We start from the raw sequence: 15,096 nt of genomic DNA on the forward strand, positions 1-15,096 counted from the left end.
TTGTTAGAACTGGTAAGAATCCCACTTCGTTCAGTCTTCAAAAAGAGTTGGAGAAAGTCAAGATAATTGTCCCTTTCACTGAATTATTAAAAAAAACTAGTTATAAAGCTTCAGTGTCTCAGTTTATGATTTCACCCACCATTACTTCCCTGCAAGATAGCCTTAACTTTCAAGAACAAAGGCCTACGATTTTGTTTAGACCGAATGTGGAGGAGCATGACCCTTCCACTCCTCCATTCTATGTCACCTTGGTAATTCATGACCTACTACTACATAATTGTATGCTTGACTAAAGAGCATCTCATAAGTGAATGCCATTATCGGTGATGGAAGAGGTGGGACTTTAGATAATGAAACTATATAAAGATCTATACTCCTTTTATTACAAGAGAGTAAAGTGCTTGGGTATGATCAAGGATTTGGTATTTAGTTTGGCTGAAATCATAGTAAAAAGTGTAGTAATGGATATTGTGGTGGCTCACATTGCTACAGAATTTGGTATGCTTTTTTCTAGGTCGTGGGGAATGAAACTTGGGGGTTCCATTAATTGGATCTACCTTATGCTACCATTTTTGTTTTTGGTGGAGACGATCATCGATTATATAGGGAATCTAGATTTGTGAAGATAGTTACAAAGGTATTCTATTCCAATAATGATCTTGTGTATGGTAAAGAGAATGATTTTTCTTGTTTGTTATTAGAAGAAGATGATATAATCATGGGATATACTGAGTTGGGATATTCGAGCATGACAAGATATGGAAATTCTATTTTGATGGTGCTTATTCTAGGGAAGGAAATGGGGCAGGTGTGTTATTGATATCTCCAGGAGGTAGATTGATATCTCTCTCTTTCAAGCTGGACTTTGTGGCCACGAACAATGTAGATGAATATGAGGCCTTATTGTTGGTGCTACAAGATGCCAAAAACCTTAACATTGGTTGCTTGACTATGTTTGGGTACTCAAAATGGGTGGTGAAGCAAGTAAATAATAAATGTCAGAACAAACACCCAAGGTTGAAGTCTTACAGGAACGAAGTATGGGATTTGGTTGAAAACTTTTGTTTAGCCTTCAATATTCAGTTATTTCCCAGAGAACAAAATAGTATGGATAACCCTTTGGAAATTGGTGCTAGTAATTTCAAACCCCATCAAAACCCATTGCTTAGATACGAGGTTGAGGTCAGATATAGACCTTCGATACCAGACAAAGTGAAGCACTAGCACGTGTTTTACAACAAGGAATAGATCAAATGCTTTATGGAGGCTATTAGGGAATTCTCAAACTCAGTGATTGATCAAATATATGAGGAAATAACAGATGAACAACATGTAAAGTTTATGTAGGAATCTATTGCTCATCCAAAAATCTTACAACTAAAGGGAAATACCATTCCTAGAGGGTTGGTTCCATTGGAAAGGATTTTCAACTCAAATGATGTGGATGTTAAGCCAAATGAACTAGAACTTGGGAAAGATTTCAAAGATTGAAATATTAACACATTAGGAGATCCAAGAGTCATCAAATTAGCCGAAAGAGTCCCTAATAAATACAAATAAATGTATCTTGACCTTTTTAAGGAATATATGGAAGTGTTTTCTTTGTCATATGATGATTTGAATGCTTTTAACACCAGTGTCATACAACACAAAATTCCTTTAAAAACTAGAGAGAAGCCATATAAGTAGAAGCTAAGACATATTATCCCTTTGTTACTCCCATCGATTAAAAAGGAGGCGAAGAAACTATTATAGGCCAAGATTACTGTGACTTTGAGGTATTCAGATTGGGTAGAAAATTTAGTCCTAGTCAAGAAGAAAAACCAGGAAATAATGCTACGTGTAGATTTAAGAAATCTGACTAAGGCCTCTCTAAAACATAACTACCCTCTGCCTACGATGAACTAAATTCTACAAAGGGTAGTATGTTTCTCCCAAATGTCCACGATCGATGGTTTGTCTAGATACAACTAGGTCATTGCACACCCTGAGGATCCGAAGAAGACATCTTTTACTGTAGCTTTGGGAATTTTTATGTATGCCATGATGCATTTTGGTCTCATAAACGTTGGAGATAATTTCCAAAGAGCGATGGATATATCATTTGTTGGAGAAAGGGATAAATTTGTAGTGCTTTACCAGGATGACATCACTTCTTTCTCAAAAATAGATTAAGATCACATTAAATAGTTGTAACTCAATTTTGCAAATGTAGGAGGTATGGTTTTTATTTAAAATCCAAGAAATCACGATTTTCTTTAAGTGAAGGGAAGTTGTTGGACTAAATTGTGGAAAAGGAAGGAGTGAAGATTGATCCCAAAAGAGTGGATGTTATTAAAAATATTCCATTACCATGGAATAGGAAATAAATTCAAGTTTTCTTGGGTAGAATAATTTTTTTAAGGAGAATTATGCCAAACTACACCAAAATTGTCAAACAAATCACAAAAATGTTAAACAAGGATAGGGAATTCAAGTGGACTATATAATCCTAGGATTCATTCTCAATAATTAAAAAATATTTTGTAGAAGCCCCAGTCTTAGCTAGCCCAAATTATCAGAGGCCATTGCTCTTTTCTTCTTTTTCCTCTCCTAACACGGTGGAAGTTGTTTTATTGTAGAAAAATAGTGAAAGACAAGAAAAACCAATTACATTTTTTAGCTAGGTGTTGCGATATACTGAGCTAAAATAAAATATTTTCTAAAAGTAGGCCTCTGCCTTAGTCAAGGATATGAAGAATTTTTGAATTTATGTACTGCAATCCAACATAGTTTCTTATGTCCCTACGACTGTTGTGAAAGATATTCTTGTACAAGGTGATAGTGAAGGCAAGAGAAGAAAATGGATAGCCAAAATTCAATAATATGATATGGTTATCAAACCCACTGAGTTGATCAAGGGGCATAGATTAGCTAAAATATTGTAAAGCTAACTTCCAGGCTTTGGTCATAAACCTGATGGAAAATGAAGAAGGAGAAAGTAGAGGATAAGAGAAATAGAAGAACATTAAGACCTCAAAACAAAACATCCAAATGAAATACATAGTCTCGCATTGATATAAGTAGCTTGTCCATTATTTACTTTTTCTGAATTTCCCATTGAATTTTGACATAGTTAAATATAGGGTCTTGAGGCTGCAAGCTCAGAAGTTTGTTATCTCAAATGGCTAGATGTAATGGAAGGACCCGGTGGGTATCTTCCTATTATGTATGGTAGAATAAGGGATTCCTAAGGTGATTTATGAATTCCATAGATGTGTCTGTGGAGGAAATTACAGTTGGAGAGCCACAACCCATCAGATTTTCAAAGTTGGCTTCTAGTTCCCTAAATTATTCAGTGAGGTTCATAAATATGTTAGGGCCTGTGAAAAATGTCATATTTTTGCATAATGAAGAGGTTGGCATCCCTCCCCTTGATCCATATTTTTGTAGAAGAACCCTTTATACAATGGGGGATAAACTTAATTGGGAAAATACACCCACCATCTAGTGGTCAACACAAATGGATACTTACAACCACTGATTATTTGACAAAATGGGTGGAGGTCATCCTAGCCAGAAATACAATTGATGCAATGGCAATTAAGTTTATGAAGGAGAATATCCTTGCTAGAATTGGTTTCCCAAGGAAGATTATCACTGATAACATTCAATTATTTAAGTCAACCAAGTTTATTAGTTTCTGCCAAAAGTATAACATCATCATGGGCCACTCTGCCACCTTCTATCCATAGGGAAATGGGTTGGATGAATCTTCAAACAAAACACTATTGAGGATTCTGAAAAAGGCCACATTAGAAAATCAGAAAAGCTTGAACTCACAACTGAAATTTTCATTATGGGAAAATAGAGTTACTACCAAGAGATCAACTGAGAAGTCTCCTTTTAGGTTGGTATATGGAAAGGCTATAATTTTCCCTATCCAACTATCCATGTCAGTGGCTAAAATTCTTGAGGATGTTGAGGAGAAGCGCGATTCTCTGACCAACAGGAAACATCAGCTCGTAGAACTATGATAAGATAGAGGGCAGGTGACTTAGAATCTGATTAAATATCAGGAGAAGATGAAGGCTCCTTTTGACAAAAGGCAATGGACAAATCCTTAAACCGAGGAGATTTAGTATTCAATTTGGATATTAGAAGAGAGGACAAGGGAAATCATGGGAAGTTTGATCCCTTGTGGTTTGGGACTTTCAAGATATCTAGGGCAAAGTAAAGCAACACCTTATTAATGACAAATGTGGATGGTGAGGTGCTTGAATTACCTGTGCATGGGCAGTTTGTCAAGCTCTATTTTTGGCACTAAAGAGGTCCATTTTCACCCACTTTATATACCTGTGAGCCATTATACATACAAGTAATTTTTTGTGTTCCTACTGCTTCTGTTTTACTTTATGTTTTACTTGAATAAATGGACTCCATGCCCAATAGATAGAGGCACTAGCTTGCAAGTTCTTAATTCATTTCCTGTAATACATTATCCCCAATTGGAGCCAATGTTATTAAATATAAGAAAAATATTTCCTTGGGAGGAAAGCCGAAATTTTGGAAACTGAAATTCATAAGCCGAAAGGGAAAGTCAAAGCCAAAATGGAAAGCCAAAATTTTGGAAGTGAAAGCTGAAATGAGGAAGGAAAATTGAATGTGGGCCCCTTCTTAAAGACCGAGAAACTAATGGGAAAATCACCAATAATCATGGCTCGACCAACTCACAGAGGCATTTCAGGGGGGCGACTGACATGACTATGTTGGCACCACCCCGCAGACTTGAAAAGTCAACAGGGTGGGATCAGTCGATTGACGAACCAGATTAACTCTAGGAGTCTCAGCTTGGTCCCGTCTCCCACTCGTCCACCCGTAGGAGAGAGGTGGGGACCACACTCACCACACATTGGGTCGCCGATAGTGCTAACAAGTGAGCGTCAAGGTAATGATTAAATATTCCATCCATAGTCCACCTGTAATACCCTATTTTAATTGTGTTGAATGGTTCTATTTTTATCCCGAAAGGAACATGACAACCATCGAAAGTAAGCTCTCATAATGATGGATATTAGAGGTTGGGGTCTTAGCATATCAGGACCTCAACACATTAGAAGTTTAGAATATGAGAGGTCAGAGAATAGGGACCTCGGTAGTTTACTGAAAAGAGAAAGAGAAAATCTCAGGAGACCATCATCAGAACGTTGAATATTGGCAAGGGCTAGAGCAGGCGACATATCGAAACCGGAATTTCAAAAGGTTGATCATTTCAAAACTTTGGAGATGGGAATATTGTCAGTTATTAATAATCTTACTTATATAGAAACATTGAAGTAGCGAGGGTTAGGGTTTTATAAAGGAAATCATTCACAAAACCAAGGAGGTCAAGGACCCTTTCTCTCTCCTCTTATAAGACAGATGGCAGTAGGTGATTGTCCCTGAGAAGTTGACAAGGGAGATGATGTTAGGATCACTTGGTATTATGGAGGACACGTGGCAGTTAGTTTCACCATTTTTGGGTGTCATAACAAGGAAAATCTATGTGACACGTGTCACCACTATGGAGGCACCATGTGGGGATGATGACATCAACATGACATCATCGAGGAGGTTAGTGTATAGGAGGATATAGATTTCATGACTCCTAAGTAAATAATATTTGAAAAGGTTATGATGGAAGGTTCTCCGATGTTGAGTGGTACTTGGTCATGGTGACCCAAAGGAATAATAGCATAAAGCAAGGTTAGGACCTAGTGCTATAAGCATGCCACATGGAAAGTATCTTGGAGGTCGGAATTTTGGAGGTTGAAGTTTTTGTAAACTCTTTTCTAATTATTTTATGGGAAATTTTTGATCTAATGTGTGGAGCTTTGATGTGAATGGTTTTTTTTCATGATGACCCAAACAACCCAAGGTACAGAGCAAGACCAAGCACCCATGTGTATGGAGCATATTGGTGATGTCGATATCAGAATGCTAGTGTAAAAGAATTTGGGAAAATGTTATGATGAAAGGTGTTTCCTATGTTGAATAATGTTTGGTTGCGGAGCTTAGAGAAACTAAAGGTAGAGAGAAAATACACTAAGATATAGGCTGTCGATAGGATTCTAATGTCCTTAGCGCCTAAGCGCTAAGTCGTTGGTCATAACACCCAGTCCTATGGCTGAAATACGATAAGGGGGCTAAGCATAAAGGGGCTAAAGGCATAAGAACTTTTCGATTTCCTAATGTTTCTCTGAATAAAGTTACGATATGTCCGAGCCCTGATATTGCAGTACCAGAAGGTAGGGAGGATGAATGGGTCGACACCTATTTGCTTCCTTTAGCCATTAGCCAGTGTAGAAGACCTTCAATGCCACCACATCAAATCACGACCATTTCCAGGAAGAGGCAATTTAAGAAGTTAGAGGGAGAAAACAACAGAGGAATTAGAAGTTAACCATGGGGGGAATATAATGGTAGAGGCGTGGCTAGATCATCAACCCACTACAAACCCAGATAATGGATCCTTAGTCCGCCTTATGAGATCAAAGGAATTGACAATGGGGATATTTTTTTGTGTCAATTATGACACCTCATTTTTATCATGTTTTTGTAAATATTGTATTTTCAAGGAAAGAAAAAGGTTTGTTAGGTAATCATTAGGACAACAAGGCCATTCACATGCTCAAACAACAGGGAAATTTAGATAGTTATAGCATTCAAGATATTTTGTAACTATTTGTTTAGACTTTCTCTATAAAAGGGGACATGAACTCAGTAGTAAGGGTTCTGAATTTTGTTTCAAAGGAGCTTTGGAACTGCCAATGGAGAGATAGAAATTGTATGCTCTATTTGAAGATTATTAAAAAATTTGGTGATTCTACTTGCATAAGTCTCAAGTATGTACTCTTCACTATGTTTATCTCATTGATCTATGTTTTCTTCTTAGATTACATGTAATAGTAGTTGCTTTATGTAGTTTTATGAAATCATGGATTCATCTATATATAATATTGAACTAATATTCCTATGACTAATGAGATCTGACATCCTTAATATGTGCTCCATGTAATATGAAATATCATTCAAATTTGTATTCCCTCATTTCTTATATAAGTCTCATGCATGGGATTCTATGTGTAGCCCTGTGTATTTGACTTCTCTTCTACATATTATTCTTTCACACTTGCTACGATGACCAATCAACTATATGGTTATCTAAGTTAGCCACCAGTTATTGATATTTAAGTCTTCTATAAGAGTACTTTGATATAAATGGTAATCTACCCTCTTCAAAGAGCTTCCAAATCAACTTTATTCAAAATGTGTTCAATGTTGAGTGTATATGAACAATTGCAGCAGATCTTACAAACACTCTTTAAGATGTCCTAGGCATCGATCTCTTTTGAACTCGGGGGTTATCTCTAGAAGCTACAACAATGGAAGTCTTTCTTCAAATGTTCCTCCTCACAGAACCATCATGAAATGGCCTTCTTTTCGTTCTCGGACTTACGATTCTTCTTTCTTATCCTATCAGCAAAATTTTTCCATTTTGAGGATAAGGCCCATTAATTTAATTCTTTCAAGCATTTGTGTAGTTTTTCATCCAGCTTGGCGAACCCCTACTACTTCTTGGGAAGCTTTTTAATTTATTCCTTATAAATATTTAGCTCAGCCCTAAATTTCTTGAAGATTCTTATGCTTTCATGGGAGTTTTCCCTTTCATATTCCTAAAAAATTCTACTGGCCATGACTTTTCTTCTTGCTGCAATCGAGGCTCCTTATGTTCTCTCGCACATCAATTTAGTTGTTAGTTAAGAAAAAAAATAAACAATTCAGTTGTTGAACTTAACACACTAGTTCTAAGCATGTTTATTGTAGTTGTACATATCACAAATTGCTATTAGTAACATGTATTAAAAACCATGACATAAATATGTACATTTATATATCTTAACATAATTTCGAAAATCAAAATTTACATACAATTGCATATATTAGCTTATTTAGTTACATCCATTCTCTTTACTAAGACCATCATCAATAATCGAAGATAAACGCTCTAACAAGGACAACCATTGTAAATATATTCAGGCTCTTTATCAAGGCTAGTAACCATGACACCTGTAATCTTAAATGGTTAATTAGAAAAAAATATAACACTTCAACATCTATCATTCTATAAAATTTTAAAATCATCATGTACCTGCATTTAATACAATTTGCAATCAACGCATATCCATCACACTTGGTGCTACAATCAACACCCACTTTCTATCATCAAAAAACACTTTACTCTGTATTAGAGTCACAATATCTTATGCCCCCAAAGGTTTAGGAAAAAACATTTATCCTTGAGTCCATCAAATTTAAGTAGTGAACCTAGATTTTCTAGCCTCACAATGAAATGACAACCACTAGAATCTTTAACTAGCCTTCCTATATACTACACATCATTCCTTAAACAAGGAAGGTATTGCGCATTGTTGGCATGCATCCGAAAGAAAGAACATGACAATGACAATCAGTATTCCAAAATAGCCAACCTCTAATTCACCAAGGCTCTTAGCCACATACCACATATAGATTATGGGATTCCCATATCCCAATCAACATACATATATAGAGACCTATCATTCACAGGATAAAGCAATATGATGCAGAACCAACAACACAAATATTTTCCCCAAATATCTTATATCACATGAACATTCACCTGTATAATTATTCCAAGTGTGTAAGAACACACAACTTAGCCAGTAGTGTTGGTACACTAAAAATAACCATACAGACAACCATGTAGGTAGTCCTGCAACAATTAAAGAAATGGATATCCAGACTATCCAGAACCTCAAGATGCAAGATAAAAACACATGAAATGTCAATGGATTTGTTGAATAATTCAAACATCATTGCAGGCATCATACAATCCTCAATCAAATGCTATCAGTAGCACACTGTCATATTCACATTTAGCTACTATGCTTATAGCTTGAGCTTCACTCATCTCTAGAAGTCCACTGTTGAACATTCTACTTTGACATTACTCTATAACAAAGCTCCAATCATTATTCCCAAAGGCCTAGTTTTTAACTTTTGCTATGATACCACTCTATAACGTACTCGAGATCCACCTCATAAGCCATACTAAGGGTAGAAATAGGTGTTACTACCACTAACCCAAACTCGAATAACCTCAAATATCTTCTTATGGAAATGGGGTCTAAATATTTCATCATTTTTCAAACTCTTTTAAACTTAAAACAAACGTCACCATTACATCTATCTCATTGACAACTTTTCAAAGATACAACATTTTCCCCAATCTAGCACATAGATCAAAAGATATGGCCATTTAAGGATTCATACAATAACCTCTTGCCACGTCACCGGTCTCTACCATGTGGCAACCACATGGCTCCCATGTGCTTCCTGTGTGGCATTCCATCTCATTTCCATGTCATCACATTAGTGGCTCCATGTGAACCCACTACCCTATGGCATGCCACCATGGCATAGGAGATGTCAGCACACATAGTCCCCTCGAGACCCCATCCAAGGCTTCCAATTCATCAATTTATATTTAAATTAAAAATTGGTTTTTTATAAAAATCCTTCGCATGCCAAGGAAATTTACAAGGCAGGATGAGAATCCTACAGTGTCAATTGACGAGAGGATTTCCTATCTCGGTCCCTTGCCCTCATCATGCTCTTGCTGCCACTATTCTATGAACTTAAGCAAAATTCCCATGGTGGGATGTCAAATTTACCATCAACTTCATGAGTTCTTTTCCCATATTAGGACAAAAACACCTTGCCCATTTTCCTATGCATTGTGCTCCATGACACGAAGGTGACATGAACATTGAGATGATTAGTTCTTCATTGGTTGTTTGGAGCTTTCTTTGTCTCGAAATGTAAACATCTCAAACTTTTCATTTTGTTGCCTATGGGAAATGCCTAGGATGACATCATCCTAAGATCACATCACCATGATGGAATTTTTCACATTAACTGATGGGAAAATTTCTCCATCCAGAGACAGAAGCTCACCCATTTATCACTACCACCCTCGCTAAACCGTTGAGATGAAGTCTTACTTATCTTATCCTATTCACATGGCCTTCTCTAGGAGAACCACATCTTTCCTAGTTACAAGCCTCTTGCCACACCAAAAGGCCATTTGAACATGCCTCGTGGTATTCCTCCTAGACACCATGTAAGCATCTATTCCATGACATCATACCACATAGCTTGGGTCCCAACATGGTCTGGCCCTCCTGCAAAAGCAAGATTTCCTATTATAGAAAATTTTTCATTTTATTGGTTTACTAACTCCCAATGCACAAGAAGAAAACTTTGTCATTGCTTTATAGAATTTCCTTCCATCTTGGCCTTTGTCTCTCATGAAAACTGCATTTTGCACATTTGGGATTCCATGAGGCCCCGACACCCTAAGGTACCAAGACGAAAATTATCATCATCTCTTACCAGACCAACATCTTCATCTCGGCATGTAATGTGGCCCATTAAGCTCGACAATATATATATATATATATATATATGTGGAAGGGTTTGTCTTTAACACTTAGCTAACCTATTTCCACTCTTGAGCATTAGTGCCTGCATACCGGGATAATACATATATAGATGAACATCCTACGACATAGGGTCACAGAGCTATCCCTCGTGAGTTTGTATATTATATATATGTTATCTCTCCTAATCTTAATGAGCATTAAGCTTGGTCCATACTTAAATCTTCACACACACACACACAAATATATTATGTTATCTCTCTTGAGGTTAATAACATACACAAGGGCCTATCTCTCAAGAGAATTTCTTTATATAAATATTTGTTATTAGAAATGATTTTACTATATGAATTTAGTAAACCAACAAAGAACTACCCCTCTCTAATACCCAACCAATTTAAATTGGTTTCAGGTTCATAATAACTAAAAGATTTGCCATTTTTTGATTAATCACATAGGAACTACATTGTTCCTTGCAATTATATAGGAAAATGATTCCTTACATGAGAGTAGGAATAATAATAGTTTTAACAACACGGTGAGCATTCAAGGAATGATATATCCACCCACCAACTATTCAAGGAATCTAAGGACTACTTCACTTCCATCCTTCACTCAATATAGGGAAATTCAAAGCTTATATCACCTCCATCCTTAAACAAATTCCCTTAGTAGCTCCACCATGAACTGGGAATCTAGAGCTCATTGAGAAGAACCATGCACAATACCTTCACTGGCTCCACCCTACACTAGGAACATGAGCCCACTGAATTAATTGCTCATCTTGCGACTAAGTAAAGAAGGTGCCAAGGCAATATTTGACTGGGAATCCAAAGAAAGAGGTCCTCCACTCAAACCAGGGAAACAAGAGAGCCTTTTTCCTTCACTTGAGAGATTCCCAAACCACTCTTTTCTCCTCAAAACTAAAAATGAATTTTCCTTTCATCCTATATATGTCTTATTTTTCTCTTCTACTTCTCAACCACCACTTCAATGCATTGAGTGTTATATGTTCTGCCACCGTGGTTGCTCTTCTTTGTGTATGTGTGTCTCTTACACTTCTTCCCAGGAAAAAATCACCCTTCTCCTTGATTCTCTGCCATTTCTAATCAACATGAACTCCCTCTTTGATTCATCTTGACACCCTTCCTGCCTAAATCTTGTATATGTTATATGTTGTCTAAATCTATATTAATTTTAGGAAACACCATATACATGAGAATAAGAAAGAGAGTATAGTTTTTAACCATAATTAAATAAACAGATTTGCCTTTCATAAAGAAGAATATCACTCTCCACTGTTACTACTAATATATATGGAATGTAAAAAAGCTTACGTTCTGGGATGTAAAAGTGGAAGAATCATGGAAAGTTCTCTGAAGTTGGGTGACACTATAACGGCCGGCGAAGGACTTGCGGACGATAGCGGTGCACCTCTCAGGTTAGATATTGAAGCAGAATTTGAGCTAGTGGAGAAAACGAAAGTCATACTGCAGGCCTCGTCGACTACTCACACTGGAAGCAAAAGTTCTGTAAAAGACGCTGCAGTGAAACGTCTCAAAGAATTAGGTTTAGAAAGGTTTGTCACTGTCATGCGTATGTTGTTGTAACTTGCTTCGATTTCATTCTGAATGTAAACTTATTAGATCCATTCGTTCACCATTGACATCTGATCAGGGCAAGAATGTTCGGGTGGCCAAATACTTACTCATTTACCAAAGCTATGGGAGAAATGCTAATACAGAAATTGAGGGGAGATCTTCCAGTGGTCATACTCCGACCGACCATTATTGAAAGCACTTCGGCAGAGCCTTTCCCTGGCTGGATGGAGGGCTTCAGGTTCCCACAAATATCCATCCTATATTCATAATAATGTTACTAACGCGGAAACACAGATAAAAAATTCATAATAATGTTATTAAAATGGGTATCGCATCATTATTCACACTGGTCACGTGCTTTTTCGGAATGTGATACAGAACAATGGGCAGTGTTCTATTACAATACGGAAAAGGACAAATCTCTTTCTTCTTAGCTGAGCCAGACCTCATCTTAGATGTGGTCAGTCACTTCAATTTCTTCCAGCATCATAGCTTGTCCCATATGGTTGTTCGTAAATATATAGATTTGATATTATTCGTTTGATGATCAACAGATTCCAGCAGATATGGTTGTCAACGCAATGATAGTTGCTATGGTCGCACATGCATACGAGAACGGTCTCTTTGTTTATCACGTCGGATCATCTGTTGCAAACCCATTGCGTAACTCAGTTGCAGCAGACGAGGCATATAAATATTTTTCAAAGCATCCATGTGTTGGTAAAGATGGAAACATAATTCATGTAAAGGAGCTGCGTTTCATTAAGAGCATGAGCAGCTTTCGCCGATACATGCATCGACGTTACAAAGCACCACTAGAGGTAATTAATCTTTAATATACTTCACACTTTCTTTTACACTTAGGCAGGTCCTCGACAATTAATACCTGACATCAGGTGGTGGTGTTGAAAAATAGGTATTCGGTGTAGTGAACAAGGTCTTGTGTTGCACCTTCACAGAACGTTACAAACAGATGCTTCGAAGATACAACAAAGGCATGTTGTTAGCAGAGTTGTACGAGCCATATATGTTCTTTAAAGGAAGGTTGGTTGTGCTTAGTATTATTTTTTAATGAGCAATTATTCTGTGATATTTATTTAATCGCATAGCTAAACCTGTGAGTACTAGCAGGTTTGACATAACAAACATTGAAGGCCTGTGGGAAAAGATGTCAGAGGAGGACAAGAAAGCGTTCAACTTCGATGTCAAATCCATTGATTGGGTTCATTACTTTTCAAATGTTCATCTCGCTGGAATAGTTAAATATGTGCTGAAGTGAGAAAGATTGGAGCTGCCAGCCTCAAAATCAGGACGACATACTCTATTTATGCTATGATTATGAATTGGTGCAGAGGAGTTTGCTTTGGTTTACCATTATGTGCTATGATTCATAAAGTAGATATAAGGAATTCGTTTTGCTAACTCAATAAATTAATTCAAATTGAAGCCTGGTTGGATATTTCTTAATGACATAAAATTCAGAAGTCCATTGAACTCATCATTATCGTATAATACATGTTTTATCAGTCATTAATCTAAAAGTTACAGAGCTACTATCAGTCATTAATGTAAAAGTTATTGCTATTGTATTTAACCATTACTCAATTGCAAGGTTTCTCTCTATAATAATAAAATAAATGTGATTTTAATTTCTATATAATGATTATGGTACCATGTGATCTTTATTAATGTTCAGTGCCAAAAAAAAGTGTGTAGACATCACAATCCTTTATTGGGTATTGGGTAACTGGGTGAAGAGGTAATTATTTTCCTCGGAAAGTAGATTTGTAGCTAGCTTTTCTATAGGCCTCTTTGTTAGCGTGAGATTAGGTCAAGGTCCTTATAAAGAAATTGGTTGCTGTGCAATATTCTTATAAATATTATGAAACTATAATTAACAGATTGTAATAAGCATATTGGCAATGTCTTTTGGAGACAAATTGGGACCAATATTAAGAATGTTATGATCATTTTAAATTGGAAGCCTCAATAATGGAATATTACAATTAAAATAAGTATCCTAAGTCTCATTAATAAAGAATGTCCAAGAATGTATGCATTCTCGTAGAGGAATTCCTTGTTACAAGTTTATATCAACATTATATAAAGTGATTAATTAAAGTTAAAGAGATCGTTAAAGAAGACCAAGGCTATTCATACTTTAAAGTAATTTATATATCTTTCTAGCTTCTAGAGAACTAACTGTAACAGCCAAATATATTGAAAAAGGAGAATAGAAGATGGACATTTACTTGGTGGTATTTAGAGGAGGTTTGTAAGGAATAGTATATAGAAAATTTTTGAAAACTATTTTCAGCTTTGTTGACATTGATACACAACTATTATTTTCAGCAATTTTGTGGATCACATGACCCTTTCTTACAGTTTCACCCTTTACATGTTCATTTCATTAATTTATTTGTTCAAAAGGTGTGACGTTTTTTTGTCCCAAGATAGGAAAAGAGCCATTCTCTCTAAATCTCAAGATAAGGGAAATGGGTCACTGCACATGGTCCCATGTGATGCCCATGTGTCATCCCATCTTAGCCCCTTGCTCTTAGCCTACCCTCCTCTCATGGCCACGCTTCTATGCACTTAAGTAAAATTCCTCATGTGAGAGCCTAAAGTTATAGTGAATTTTTTTTCCTATATTAGGACATAAAAACATCACCCCTTTTCATGTACACCATGCTCAGCCACACTAAGGTGACATCAACACCAAGACAAGTTTGTCATCTCTTACTAGGAAACGTATCTGTCTCACGAGATCAAAATCTCGACCTTTTCATTTTACTACCAAGGGGAAAACCTCAAGAAGATTTCATCTTGAGATGACATCACCCTAATGATAATTTTCCAATTATCTGATGGGAAAATTTCTAAACCTCTAGATACAACCTCATTTGTTTTTCGTTTCCACCGCTATTGATAGTGCCAAGATTATGTCATATTAATGTCATCCTATCCGCCTGGCCTCCTCTCGCAGCGTCGTG

The 15,096-nt window shown here is 36.5% G+C and overlaps 1 protein-coding gene across 2 annotated transcripts in view; it reads left to right on the plus strand.

Moving 5' to 3' along the window:
- LOC149209325 (putative fatty acyl-CoA reductase 4) overlaps positions 1-13,637 on the plus strand; it is a 44,030-nt gene extending 30,393 nt beyond the window's left edge. The window contains exons 6-11 of one of the 2 annotated variants that reach the window (XM_089396351.1): positions 11,835-12,081; positions 12,180-12,341; positions 12,482-12,563; positions 12,658-12,924; positions 13,020-13,147; positions 13,235-13,637. In XM_089396351.1, the coding sequence (XP_089252477.1) occupies positions 11,835-12,081; positions 12,180-12,341; positions 12,482-12,563; positions 12,658-12,924; positions 13,020-13,147; positions 13,235-13,382 (1,034 nt within the window). In that variant the 3' untranslated portion in view covers positions 13,383-13,637. The remainder of the gene's footprint in view (positions 1-11,834; positions 12,082-12,179; positions 12,342-12,481; positions 12,564-12,657; positions 12,925-13,019; positions 13,148-13,234) is intronic. The other variant, XM_089396350.1, reaches the window with a different exon arrangement.
- Positions 13,638-15,096: the final 1,459 nt, after the last annotated feature.

Source organism: Pinus tabuliformis, chromosome 1_2, assembly GCF_031772625.1.
Source record: "Pinus tabuliformis cultivar Carrire ecotype Pingquan chromosome 1_2, CPIR1, whole genome shotgun sequence".
NCBI classification, from domain to species: Eukaryota; Viridiplantae; Streptophyta; class Pinopsida; order Pinales; family Pinaceae; genus Pinus; species Pinus tabuliformis.